This window comes from Apodemus sylvaticus, chromosome 10 (assembly GCF_947179515.1).
Source record: "Apodemus sylvaticus chromosome 10, mApoSyl1.1, whole genome shotgun sequence".
Taxonomy (NCBI): Eukaryota; Metazoa; Chordata; class Mammalia; order Rodentia; family Muridae; genus Apodemus; species Apodemus sylvaticus.
This window is the reverse complement of record NC_067481.1, coordinates 89,281,145-89,295,968: the sequence shown is the minus strand read 5'-3', so window position 1 is coordinate 89,295,968 and position 14,824 is coordinate 89,281,145. Positions and strand designations below refer to the sequence as shown.

Sequence of the window (14,824 nt, the reverse complement as noted above, 5' to 3'; positions counted from 1 at the left end):
TAACATAAAAAGAGGGTGATAATAAACTCCTGAGTGCTTCCTAAACACAAGGAGGCAGAACAGAAAATCTCTTCTAGCTTGGTTGACCAGTAGCTTCTGGCATGGCCGTTGGGAGATTGCTGCATTAGTATGGATGTTATAATTATCTATTTTGTATAATCCATCAGTATGATTTTTACTGCCTTGACATCTTTCAAGCTTTGGAATGATGGTTGTAGGCCTAGATGAAAACCAAGTCATAAAATGAAATTAGAGGTGAGTGTTGAGTACATTAGCGAGCATATACCATACACTGGGGCTCAGGATTTCAACTTTTTTAAACTTTAAAGAAGTCGCTGATACGCAACAACTCCGAATGTTAATGGCATTCTAAATTCCTTCCAGCTGTGGGCAGGAGAATCCACCATTTCCAGAAACACTTTGGATTCTTTCTCTTCTTCAGCCCGAATAATTAAAGCTTTAAAACTGACTCGAGCATTTTCGGAAGCATGGAAACAAATGCATGCCTCCTCCATGGCTCCTTCAGAGAAGCAGACACGAGCACACAGCCCAAGAAGGTGTCTGGGGATGGAGTCACAAGGCTCTGCAGTATCAGACAAATCTACTCCTGGCCTTCTCTGTCCATTGAAGGCTTGTCTCCCACACTGTCCCCAGGGTCCTCTTTAAGCCTCCCTCGGGAGGCATGCGTGGTTTTTAGAAGACCAGAAGTCAAAGTAGGTGAAGGAAAGAACACAGAAAAACAAAAACAAAGCCAGTCCCAGGGATAATTTCCAGATTCTTCCTTCCTACCACAAGTCCCTCCCTGTTGCGCTGTTTGTTTTTCCACATCCCTGTTTGCCCCAGAGCCATCAAGCTGTTAGTGTGTACAGGAGGGACTGAAGTGAGCCAGCAGGTTGGATGAAGTATAAATTAAAATTAGACTTCTGTCAGTCTGGAATCGGGGATTGTTTTCAAGGTCTCCCCAAACACTTAATTTCAAATGAGTCTTCATTTATTACTTCAAGAAAGGCCAAATGCATAATTTATCAGCAGCATTCAGTCAATATACCCTTATAAGCACATTTCCCATGAGCCTTTGAGTAAAAATATGTTATGCTAATTCTATTAGTTGGGTACACAAGAGCTGTCTAAGAAAGTCAACAAGCATTAAAAGGAGACACGTGTGAACAAAGAAATACTGATCAACCTATTGTCCAGGGTCAAATTACCAAGGGATAAGGAGGTGTTAAGCTTGTCTCCTTATGCTGGCAATGTCTCTCCAACCAGAACTCAGAGCCACCCAGAGCCACGTGACCCCGGTGACTTAGAGTGGGGAACAGGGACCTACCGAGTCTCCAGCGGCACGTTACTGTTCAGCACCCAGCTGTCCTGGAGCTGAACGGACTCTGGGGTGGTGGCCAGGTCATTAGGTGCAGGAGCTGGGGCGTGGATTTGACTCCTCCGATTGGTCAGTGAGTTCCTGTTGAGGGAGTTGGCCGAGGAGTGGTGGTGGGACAGGGTGTGGTTATGAGGGGGTGGCAGAGGGGGCCTCAGCGTTGATTGGCTGTGGTGGTTCGGAGGGCCTGGAAGAGAGGAAGGAGAAACAGCCATCAGTACCTGTCCATTCTCAGCAACTCTGCACCTATAAGGTAGGCTTTGCAGCCAAAGTCCCCACAATTACAGTGACTGAAAACCACAAATCAGAGGTAACAGCTGGGACTGCATAAAACACCCCGGTGTTATTAGTTGCAAACAAATACTGTGCTTTACTTTTTACTTATCAATATGCATCAATTAGAGAGCAAAGAGGATTGAGGTTAGAAAAGCCAAGTAGACAAGGGATGGAATTATCCTTGGAATTATCTGATATTGCAATGGAAGAGATAATACACTCAAGGCTGATTCTGGCTGTGACAAGTTTTTATTCCATTTCCTGGTAAAATTTAAAGGCCCAGGTCCTCTAAAGCAAGCATGCAAGCATGCATGCAAGCAAGCAAACAACAAACAACCCAGATATTCTTGTAGAAGTGGAAGATACAATAATGGTTATCAGCAGCTGTGCTGGTTGGGATGTAGGGAGAATTTGGCCAGTGGACACAGACCTAGGAAGGCCAAGTTCTGGGGTTCTGCTGCACTGTTGAGTAATTATAGTCAAGAGTAAAGCATGTTTTCCATTGAAGACTAGTCTCTTAAATGTTTTGTCACAGAGAAATGCTGTGTTTCAGGTAGTAGGGATTCTAACTACTTGGGTTTGATCATCACACAGGGTATTGAAGTACTGCATTGTATCCCATACATTTGTGCAATTATTGTATGTCAACAAAAAATGGTTGCTGGGCCAGGGAGACAGCTCAATGGGTAAAGCACTTGCTGTGTAAGCATAAGGATCTGGATTCATATCCCCAGAAGTTATGTAAAGTCAGGCACAATAGTGCTCATCTACAATCATAGCCTTTCTTTGGTACATGAGAAGCCATGAAAAGAGAATCCCCAGAAACTCTTGGGGAAACTAGCTTAACACACATAGTGGCAGACATCCAAAGACACTGTCTCAAAGGAGATAGATGGTGAGATCAGATACCCGAGGCATGGAACACACACACACACACATACACACACACAGACACAACATATATACACATATACATACACACATATACATCACAAACACATATACATACACATTTGTATACACACATACACATATACATACCACACATACACAAACTTACACACAGTCACACACATATCACATACACACATATACACACACTTATACATATACATACATCATATACACTCATTGCATATACACATATACACATATATTGCATACACACATGTACACACACTTATACATATACACACATATACACATAACACACACTTACACATACATATATACACATCACATACACTAACACACATACACACATATACACACATATGTACACACTTACACATACACACACACATATATATACTGTCACATATATACACACATATATATACACACACATACTTACACACATATAAACACATCACATACACTCACTTATATACATACACATATACACAATATACATATATATACACACATACACACATATACACATATCACATACAATCACATACACACATATACACATATGAATACATATGAACATTATATGTACATATACATATATATCACATACACACCTATACACACATATCACATACACTCACATATATACATATACATCATATACACACACACTTGCACATACATATACACATATAAACCCATCACATACACATACACATACACACACACACATATATATATACACATACCCATAGACACATATACATATATGTTACATACACACATATATACACACATACACATATATATACATACACACGTATACATACACATTGCATACACATACTTACACACATAGACACACATATACATACATCATGTATACTCACACAAACACATGTACACACAGACACACATATACACATCACATATACTCACATATACATCCATACACAGACACATAGACACACATACATACACACATACATACATACACTTCACATACACACACATCACATACACTCAATTACACACATACCCATTCAGATAGAAACTTTTCATTTAAATTGCGGTGATGACTAGATAGGAAATTAAGCATTCTGGCTGTGGACAGGACTGAACTGGAGTGGTTACAAAATGTTCTTCAGAGGATCCAGGTCAGTGCTATCTTGAGGAGCTAAAGACAAACTGTAGGGAACACTGAGGACCTGGACTTTGGGAGAAAGTTTTCCGGGTTTTTAAGAAGTTGACAATTCAAAATAGACAGATAAATAATTAGGTATTAAAAACATACATATTCTTGTATAGACCTTTTTAAAAAATGAGAGTCAGCCAGCCCCCTCTGACTAATAAGTTGATAGCTGCTTTCCACTAAGAGAATGTTCTTGAGAACCGTCTGCAGAAGGTCAAGGGAGATGTTTCAAAATCACAGTTCTGGCTCCAAATCACAGCCTATCTTACAAATCCTGAAATCCTCTATATCTTTGCAAGGAACATGCTCATACAAGAACTACACCCGGGAAAGGTCCTCGTGTAAATATCCCTTCTCAGGAAGACTCTGCCCAAGGTTTGCCTAGCAAACTATCTGCACAATGCAGTATTTTAAATGTAACGAAAGCAAAAGCAGTTTTCTATGTGATGTAAGCCTATAATTTCCCTTTAATGGATCCTGAAACATGACTTTTAATTTGTGTCCTTTGAGAAAGTCTATTTTTTCTGAGGCCTCCAGTCAGTGTTGGCAGCTCACCAGGTGACTGCTGAGCCTTGTCATTTTGGCCCATGCCAACTCTGAAAATCCCCAGCCCCTGCCGTCCTGGCTTTAAGAAGCTAGCTCAAGTCATTTAAACAAGCAATTTGACACAGATTTCAACTACTTGTCTCCTTATGTGGCCAGACTACATCTCAGAAAGGTGTAATCTACATTCTGGGGTTCCTGGGAAGCTGGGAGAAGCATTCCAAGGGAAAGACAGACAACATGTCATAAAAGATGGTAGGTTTGGAGCCATTGTTACCAATGGAAACAGAAGCCAAAGTAAAGAACAGAGAAAACCTGTTTCTTGAAGTTCGTGTCTCTGGGTTGAAATTACGTGGGGGGATTTTTTTTTTTTTTTTTTCAGAGAAAAGACAACTAAAGCTAAAACCCATTGGGAAATGCCACAGTACGGTTGTATAGATTTTAAATCGTGTCCTCCAAATGAACCTGTAATTCATGTTTTACATTAGGCAGCGGTGACACTTTAAATACATCTTTGGTGGAGTTTCATAGCTGTCGCAGGCTATTACATATGCTGGCATTGTTGTCTGACTAGAAATGTATGATTACATAGTTACTTAGCACTTGTCTGTCTCCTATTAGTGGGGAGAGGTGGGTAAGGGGCAAGGTGATGTCATGATGATCTCTCAGAGGCACTGTCCAAGCCCCTCACATAGGGTTAATGAATTCTCACTTTCTCCTCCCCTCAGCTCCCATCCAGGTGGTGTCATTATTCCCTGTTAGTTAGGCAATTAAGAGACTTGCCTGGGGAGGATGAGGTGACTCAGTGTGCTCAAGAGAATCCACACTCCCGGCTCCTAACTAGAACGTTCTATCTCCCTCTGCCCCCAGCTCCCGCCCCCACCCCACTCTCAGGACCACACACTTTCTGCAAGTACAAAGAGCCAAATGAGAAATGTAATTCCCTGAATGAGTTCCCGAACTGGCCTGCTTCCTGTCTGTTCACCCCAGCCAAGCTTCCTTGACTATTCCAGCTGTGTGGTCTTCCCTTGCTGTCCATCTGTGTTGGGAGTGGGTGGAATTCCTGTGGTGTGTGTTTGTGTGTGTGTGGTCTCCAAAGGTGATGCCTGGGTCAAGGGAAGAATGAGTTAGGCTGCTGTGTGGTATGTCCCATATACACTGGACAGTGAGCAGCCACATTAATTGAAAGAGAGGTCAAGGGCCTCTTTCCAGTTCACCTAAAAGGAAGCCTTAGAACTTTCTGGGAAAAAAAAGGAAAAACGCAGAGAAATAAGAGTAGGGTAAGCTGAAAGAACACTCAGTTCTTCGTTCATTCTACCCTCCTATGAAGCAATGTGCTATTTCATTTCAAATAGGCGACCAACAACTCTGAACACAAAAGCTATCTGGCACATCACAAAAGAGAAAGTTCTTGTTACCGGTGCTCCCTTCCACAAATGCCAACTGCAGGGGCTCATGCACCCATCTCACCCAGCAGCCATATTCTCAGCTATGTGTACAACACAGAAAAAAATAATACTACATAGAGCAGAACACGGAGTGAAGAAGGCATTAGTTGGAAGTTAAGAGAGAATAATCTGAAAAATTATTGCATCATTGTTGTGAGTGCCTGTTGCTTTCTAGTTGCAGACATCTGAACACACTATCTTATTTAATTCTCATTTTTACTCATGCACCAAGGCAGTGATAACCCACCAGGATCTCTGTGCTTATGAGAAAGGATGAAGGTATTGAACAATGGTCTACCTATTGGTATATATTTATGCATTTCTGGGCAGAAAACACTTCAGTTCTTTTGGGGATGAAAGATGATGGGAAGACAAATCATAGCTCCAAATGAACCCAAATCTTGCATTTAGAGCCATAGCTCTCTACCTGAGGGTTGTGACCCCTTTGGGGGTTTCATATCAGATATTTACATTATAATTCATTAACAGTAGCAAATTATAACTATGAAATGCAACAAAAATAATTTTATGGTTGGGGGAATCACCACAACATGTGGAAGTGTGTTAAAGGGTCAAAGCGTTAGGAAGGTTGAGAACCACTGATTTAGAGTAACCCAAACTTGAGCTCTGCTGATCAGCGATCCCAGGTCAGGAACCTTCCGTGTGAACATCAGGGAGACTCAGTCACTCTGTGGCGATGTTCTAGATTTCTGAAGCAAAGCTCAGCATCAAAATGAGTGTCTCCTCTTCCAAGAATAGCTAGGAGTGTGCGCTCGCAGCTGTTTCTCGAGTGTGCCACTGATACTTGCTCTCACCTCAATGCAGCAATGGCCTTTGCTGCCACGGCCATTGTGTTTCCGATTCCCCACTCTGCTGTTTTTGTGACTCTCTGTTTGACCCTGGCACCTTGTGATTATGGCAAATGCTCCTCGAATACGGTGGGTGGTGATGACCGACCCCCAAGGCACCTTCTGCATTCTCCAGATTCCAGCCTAGACATTCTGGGAGCTGCTGCCTGGAAAGGGTTTCCATTTGCTAAGTTTCAAACAATGGTTGTCAAGACGCGTACCTGCTTTCCATGAATGTTTTTCAAGAAACTCAAGTACATGAGAAGCCCTTTCCTAAAGTGATGTGTAGCACCACTCTGTGATGAAATGGAAATGAGGAAGGCAGCCTCGTGGAAGAACCATGATGTCCGAGTTACAGACATTTATTGGGTTAGCTTGATGCGCATATTATTGATGTCTCTCCTAGGACATGAATGCAAGATTACACAATAATGTGATTTAAATACAAATAACTGCATCAGGTAAGTGCTTATAGAGTAGCAGGCTACTGAGTATGCCCTTGGTGGGCAAAAGGCAATTGCTACTGAAGCCTTGTGCTGACTAGTTATATGATGCATGATGAGCGTAAGCTGAAACCCTGGATGGTCTAGCCTAGGCAACACAGCAAGTCCCTGTCTCAAAAACAGGCAGATCATCATTACTGATGAGAACCAGAAGTCACTTTTAGATTCTGAATGACCTTTCACTATAGGAAAAAGGAATGGTTGTAATGGGTCTTTATCAAGAACTAAAGAAGTTGAGTTGTCCTAGAAAAACTAAGCAGATTTCAGGATAATGCTTCCTATATGAGCAAACGTTGGAAGGTGGGTGCATGCTATGACTGCCCCATGACAGCACAGACTGTGCTGCTGTGGTTTAGACCTCTTATGGGGCACTTGTTGCTGGTTGATTCTGACATGCATACCAGTCATGTGCTTTATCCTAAGTACTTAGGGGTTGACTTAAGAAAGAGAAGTCAGTCCTCCTCTGAGTCATGATATCAGTTTCAGGACACATTTACTGATTGAAGTCTCTTGGCACAGCTGCTCCCTCTTCTGCTGACTTTGGTAAAGTTGCCCAAACTCATGTGGAGGCAAGAAGCAACCCACACTTCAGATAACAAAAAGGAAACATTTTTTTTTAAGGCTAGCTAAACTAAGGGAATAAATGGTTAATGATTGGCTGCTGTTACTCTACTTTGCTTATGTAAACAGTTGAGGAAGGCCTTCAGGCTGGGCCTGTTCTTGCACGAGGAGAGGCTAGGGAGGTGTGGGAGGGCAGGGACCAATGAAGACAGCCTTGTCTTGCTTTATAGTTGGTACCAATTTTTCTTGGTGATTAAAAAGGATGATAAAGTACATGCGAGAAAAAATAAAAGTAGGGGCCTGCTGAACTGCTTATAAATCACTCATTCTGGTGCTGACATGCCCACAGCCGATCTTTAAGTATTTCATCCCCCACAGACCCTGAGATGATAAATTAACCACGAACTCTCTGCCTTGGACAGATCCACCTCTTCTGAGCATGCTGAATCCTGACAGCTACTTTAAGATGCTGAAAGCAGAATTGGTCTTGGCAGAGACTTTGGAGTCAGATTGGCACCAGGACACTGTTTATTTTGACCCTGTATGGAAGCCAGGGTAACTGGGGTGAAGATCTCAAAGAACAACAGTCTATGGTTAGGGCTAAGAAAGGGGAGTGGAGTGGCTGTGCTGGAGGACAGCTGAACAGGCTGTGGGCCTCGGTTTAGCTTGACCATGTGCTAGATGCATAACCACCGGAAAGCTAGAGTTTTCAAGTCCGTGTCTTTATCTGTAGAATGGGTATCACAAGTTTCCCTTTCTTACATGCTCATTAAGAAAACTGTATGAGATGCTATTGTAACGAATCTTGGGCCAGCAAGATGGTTCAGTCAGCAATGATGATGACCTAAACTACTCAAGCCCTAGGATCCACATGGCTGAAGTAGAGACATACTACATATAATAAAAATAAGGAGCCTGGTAAAATCCTTATCATACAACAAATTATATAAACATATATATAATGATAACTACACATGATAGGTTCTGTAGTCAGTGATACTGACGATGGCAGTAGGAACCACAGTAACACAAGGCTTCATGGGGAATATGATGAGCACCTCTTGGGACACCACGGCCACATTGCCAGGCTCTTAGAGCTGGCAGATCTTAGAGGGAGGTACCCAGTGAATGTATAGAGGCAAAACTCCTAAGCCCAGGCCACATGGATTTTAAATGCAGCCTGGATAAGAGCAGACTAAGAGGCGTGGCCCCTGGCTTTGATAGAGGCAGTCCCAAGAATGTGGCTCTGACTTGGGACTCAGCACAATGCATTTCCATAGCCAATCTAAGTGTTGCTATTGACAACAAAAACGACAACACTGGCTGGGGCTACCATGAATTAAGTCCCCTTTGTGTATTGGGGCTGAGCCAAATGGGAAACACACATGACCCTACTGTATTCCAGCTCACTGTGGTAGGACATGTAACTTCATGACTCAGATACAGCGAGGAAAGCTTGGACCAGTTAAGCAATGCACCCACAGTCACACAGCTTAGCAAGGGTCACAGAGGGCATTTGATCCTAGGCTTTCTTCCTCTCCCAGGCTTGTAGAGAGCAACATAAGGCCAGAGCACTTTTACAAGGGACTCTACCCCAGCCCTGATACTGTATACAGAGCAATACAGAAGGATTCTAGCTCGACTCAGCAGAGTCGAATCCACGAGACACGGGAGAGAACTGCCTTCCCCCAACTTCTCCACCACCTCTGCCTGCTGCTTGTGTCAGGAGAAATAGGCCAGAACAACCGGGCTGCAGCTCCCAGCCCTTTTATGCCTTCCCAGAGGGCCTCCCAGTCCTCCCGCTCTGGTCTGCACCCCTGGCCTGAGTGATGAGCAATTAGGTCTACAGAGGCCGGACCAAGGGCAAGCTCAATCCTGGCTTGTCCTGCCCTGTTCTGACCCATGGTACTCTGCCAACACCCTAGGGACAGATGGATGGAGGGCTTGTCCAAACCCAGCCTCCTCCTGTGTTTGCCAAGAGATTTCCCGATTTGTCTCTAAATATAGGGTAGTTTGGGTACTGAGCTTGCCCGCTCCTCCTCCTGCCTTAGCACCCACCTAATGGTTTACCCCTAAAGAATGGGCACGTATTTTCTATTCCTGACTCATGTGTGTGGTCCTGCTGGTTTTTCAGGGCAGACAAAACCATCTGCAGTACTTGATCGCAGAAAGCTAGGGCCACAGCTCTTCTGAGGAAAGAAGGGAGAAAAAAAATAAAAAAGGATGAGGTGAGCTAATGTTCATTTTCAGGCTCCCAGTACCAGCTCTGGTCAGGGCCTTTCAGCATGAGGGAGGCACTGTCCTATAGATTGGAAGGGTTCTGTCTGCACAAGCAGAGGGTCAGCGAAGGCAGGGGCTTTGCTCCCATATAGGAAACAATGACATACAGTATATGACCTCGGAGGTGAAAGAAAAATCATGCGAGTGCATTTGTTCTCTGTGTCAACAGATCAACACCACAGAGCGGAGGCATGGGAATCACTGTCAGGAGACGCAATCATCTGCAGACTTAGAAAGCGAAGCTTCGACAGCTCCCCCATTCCTCATGAGCGAGTAAGGTTGGTTGGAAGGCTAACTTCGATCCTTAAGAAGGAGTGAGTGCCCATGCTCACACATAGGTCATTTCAGTTACCACAGTTGTCTGAAAGTGGGCACCATCCTCTGTCTTAAGGGTGAGGCCACTGAGGGGCAGGTTGGTTCCAATGACACGACATGTCTCCCCACTTCAACGTGTCATGAAGTGTGATGTATCTGTGCCACTTCTGGAAGGTGGCTTTCCGTACTAAAAACATCTGAGTTAGACACCCCAGAGCATGGCTTTATACTTTCTCTCCAGTTTCTCTGCTGTCCTGAAATGCACAGGGAACTACTCCAGGGAAATGTGTCTATCTCTCCCGTCTCACATGCCCAGCAGGAGAACATGGTGTCTGATAAAGCTAGTGCTGGATGAAGTGTGGAGTGGACAGCTGAGTGGCATCACTGGAGACGGGCCAGGGGTCTCTATCACTCACCACTGGCTGCTGGACTCAGTGGCACGCTTTTCTTTACATTTTCTCATATCTTTTACCAGGGCGCTCCTATAGCTTAGAGGAAGCAGGATAGGGGAGAAGGTGACCTTGAACCCCTCTGGCCTTTTTTGGGGTATCTGTTCCTCATCATGCCTGGCCACCTCTTTGCTTCCAAATATCCTAACTGAGCTATAACAACACTGACCTCTTTGAAATGTCCCTGTTTCTCCATTACATTTACTGAGATGTGCAAGAACTCCAGTGCCTAATCTAATTTCAGAACACTACACCCCTTAACAATCCCTTTTATCTCTCTCCCTCCCTCCTTCTCTGCCCCCCTTTTCCCCCTCAGGGAGTCTCTGGCAAATTCGAATCACTTTTTGTCTCTATGAATTTGCTCTTACCAGACAGTTCATGACAATGAAGATTCCCTCTGGTTTATAGACCATGATGTCTGATGTCTGTTTGTGGCAGAGCCCCGTTGGAGCCCATCAAACTTAGATCTCAGATGGGTACAACTTTTACAGCTGCACAGTACCTTTCCCTTAAGAGATAAAAATGCCCCTCTCCAAAGCAGGTTCCCTGTGATGCTTTGTGGCAGGGCCCCGATGCTGTTGATAGTCTCCAGATGGAAACTGTCAGGTACAGGCCACTGGAGAGTCGGCTGGAAGCAGAGGGTTTAAGAAGCCTGTGATTTGTTGGAGTGGATGGGTCTGGGCATACTGAGAGGAGAGGACCATTGCTACCCAGCCCAAAGCCAGCAGGGGATAGCCAGGGGCTTGTGGAAGACAGGGGAAGGAGAAAATTGACTTGGGTGTCCAGTCAACAGCTAACATGTGTTCCGCATTTAATAGCAAATACTTATAGTTCTTGAGTCAACCTGCCAATATAGGTCAAGTTCTCACATAGACAGGTCTAAAGGGACTTCTGTCACAGTTGCGCAATCACTTTATTACATCCCACACTCAGTCTTCACTTGGTCCAATTCATCAAAAAGCACTCCTTAAGATAAAGTCAGTGCCAGGGGGTACTGAGTCTCACATATGCAGGCACATGTGCACACACTGCACACACATGCACACATGCACGGAGAGAGAAAAACACTAGAAGTGCTAGAGAAGAAAGATGCTCTTTCATTGCCAAGTTCTATCCGAGCAGAGTTTATGTGAGCATTTCCATAAATCTACATTACCCTAGGTATTTGGGGCTCCTCTGGGAAAGAAAAGTCTATCAGTAGAAAGTAATGATTTTGGGCTTTTCAATTGCCCTAAGGATCTTGACAATACTATTAAGACCCATGAGCTCCCTGTCGAGAAGTTTAGGAGCGAAATTATTAATACGCCCAAACGTTGTGTTGATTGTTGCGCTGCAGCAGAAAATGCTCTCTCTGCTATTGGACCTGCATCGTCACTCCCCTAAGCAGAGAATTGCATCGGAAATGTAAACTCCTCTCATCCCAGCTCAGCAAATAGCAGCTACTCAAGGTCTTATTGGAAAATAAGCTGGGGACAATTTGGATATTTCCAACCCCATGAAACAGAATGTTTTCCAAGGACCAAATTATTTTTTAAGGTGCGTGTGTGTGTGTGTGTGTGTGTGTGTGCAGTAGAATTATTTTCCATTAAGATGTTTAGATGTTGGGTTATGCTTTCCTTTGGGTGAATTTCACTCCTTCCCCCTCTCTCTATTTCTGTCCCCCATCTCTTACTCCTTCCCTTTCTTCCCCTTTCTCCCTCCCTCCCTTTCTTCTTTTCTCATCCATCACACTTAACCCCTGAATATAGAAAAACAAAGAAAATAAAGATAAAATGCTATTGTGGTTCCTACCAGGGACCTCTGATAAACACTGGCAAGGACAGACTCTGATCTGTACCATTCCCGAACCACAAGAAGGATGGGAAGCACCCGGTTAAATGGCAAGGATGGGGATAAAGGATCCTGGAGCATTTTCACTTCAAAGCTCAGCAGAATTATTTACTATCTGGGTGACCTTTTCCCCAAATCTCTCCTGGTACATGCCATATAGGGCAAGAGAACAAAAGTTTCTCCATACTATATAAACAGAAGTCAGCTGAATGTCAGATCATGGACTGCGTCTCTTTTCTTGTCAAGGGACAGCTGATGTAATGGGGAAATAGAGGAGTAGTTCTGGAGACATTTAACACACACACACACACACACACACACACACACTCACACAGAGAAGGGGCAAGTGTTTACCCCATGCTGAGTGCTTCCTGAATCATCATTCATTGCCCAGGGCCCCCTGGCTCAAGCACTGCAGAGAGTCTTTTTTGAATTTTACCTATGATTGCTTATTGTTTTTTTTCCAAAGCTGGCTTGGAGATGTTTTCATCTTCCAATTAAAGTGGCTCAGAGCACCTCCAGCGTCACTGCCTTTCTCCTTGTAGGCCATGAGCAGAAGCACCCAGCTGCTAAGCAGGAAAAGGTAAGAAAGCCTACCCCAGCCCAAGTGGCCAGCATAATCACAAACTGAGAAGAAAACTGCACCAAGTGGGAGGCCTATGTGTTATAAAACCCTTAGTTTTGTTGTAGCAACATGAGCTAAAACCCTTAGGACCATAGGCTCTAGTTGCATTCCTCTGGACAGTAAGCTTTGGGGTATAGCTCCACTTCATGAGGCCATTGCTGGGTTCCTTGAGTCTTTAAGATCAAAGAGCTTAATTTGAACCCTGAAATATGGAGACTTTTAGAAGGGAATACAAAGATACCCTTAAGACATTGGGGTATGCAATCACTTTGAAGTAGATCACTAACAGCCCAGAAACCAATGCTAAGGATCAACAGACCATTAAAAAAAAGTTTCCATACAGTGAGAAAATGATCAACAAACACACAAGCCCACAACAGAAGGGGAGGAATATCTTTTCCAGCCACACACTAGATAATGGACTAATTAATACCCCAAATTTACAAAGACTTGCGTAAGTTAGATATGAAGGGAATAAAATTGATAATCAGTAGGCAAATGAACTGAATAGAAAGTTTTCAACAAAAAGAAAAAAAGAAATACAGATGGCCAACAACTATTTTGAAAAGTCTTTAATATTCCTAACCATCATGGAGATGCAAACTGAAACTACTTTGAGCTTTTACCTTACCTGAGTCAGAGTGGCTATTGTTAACAAATCTAAGAAGAAATATTAGAGGGATGTGCATAGAGAGGAACCCTTATTTACTGTTAGAGGCGATGCAAATTAATATAGCTATTATGGAAAAAATATCCAACCGTACATGTATTGTCACTTCCATGATTCTTGCTGCTTTAGTCACTCTGTCAAAGAACTGGAATGAACCTGATTGTGGATCAACAGATGAATGGATAATGTAAATTTGGCAAATATATATGTAAATATAAAAATTTGGCAAAATTTGGCTATACACATACATATATATATACGTATATATGACACACATATACACATATGCATATGCATGTACATATGTGTATATGACTACTACTCATCTTTAAAGAAAAACTAAGTTAAAAGTTTTCAAGAAAATAGATGGGCCCTGAGGCATAATATAGTACAGGGTCACATAATTTCATAAAGGAACAATCTGTATGCTCTCTCTATATGTGTAATCTCGCCAATAATATGTATCTATGCAAATGAATATACACGGTGCAGTATACTATGAAGAAAAGAGAGAAAGAAAAGCTAAATATAAGTGCAAGGGGAAAGGCTGACCCAGGTACTGATAAGACTTATGAAAGAGCATAGAAAGCTAATTATTGTCTCTAATTATGACGTGGATTTTCGTTTTTATATTTTGGTGATGGATAAATAAATAAAATATATTCAATACTAAAAATTTAAAACTTAATGTGAAGTTTTAATGTTTCTATTTTGAATGCCTGTTTCAACTATATAGAAGTTTGTTGAGCTGTATAAAATTATAAATTTGGTGTGCGCTTTTCTATTTGTCTACACTTTAAAATAATAATAATAATAATAAAAGGTACTTTAGAAGATCTTAAGGGCAACACAATACCACTGATCACCATGGATTTGCCTGGAGGTACTCAGGACACAGATTCCTAAGTTCTGTGCACCTCTGTCTCCTCATCTATCAAAGGGTCTATCTTCAAGGAGGCCTTATTCGGAATAACAGTTAATACACCCAAAGTGC

The 14,824-nt window shown here is 42.8% G+C and overlaps 1 protein-coding gene across 1 annotated transcript in view; it reads right to left on the bottom strand.

Moving 5' to 3' along the window:
- Tenm2 (teneurin transmembrane protein 2) overlaps window positions 1–14,824 on the bottom strand; it is a 922,633-nt gene that overhangs the window by 267,219 nt on the left and 640,590 nt on the right. Inside the window, exon 4 of the mRNA XM_052195978.1 lies at window positions 1,328–1,562. Within this exon, the coding sequence (XP_052051938.1) occupies window positions 1,328–1,562 (235 nt within the window). The remainder of the gene's footprint in view (window positions 1–1,327; window positions 1,563–14,824) is intronic.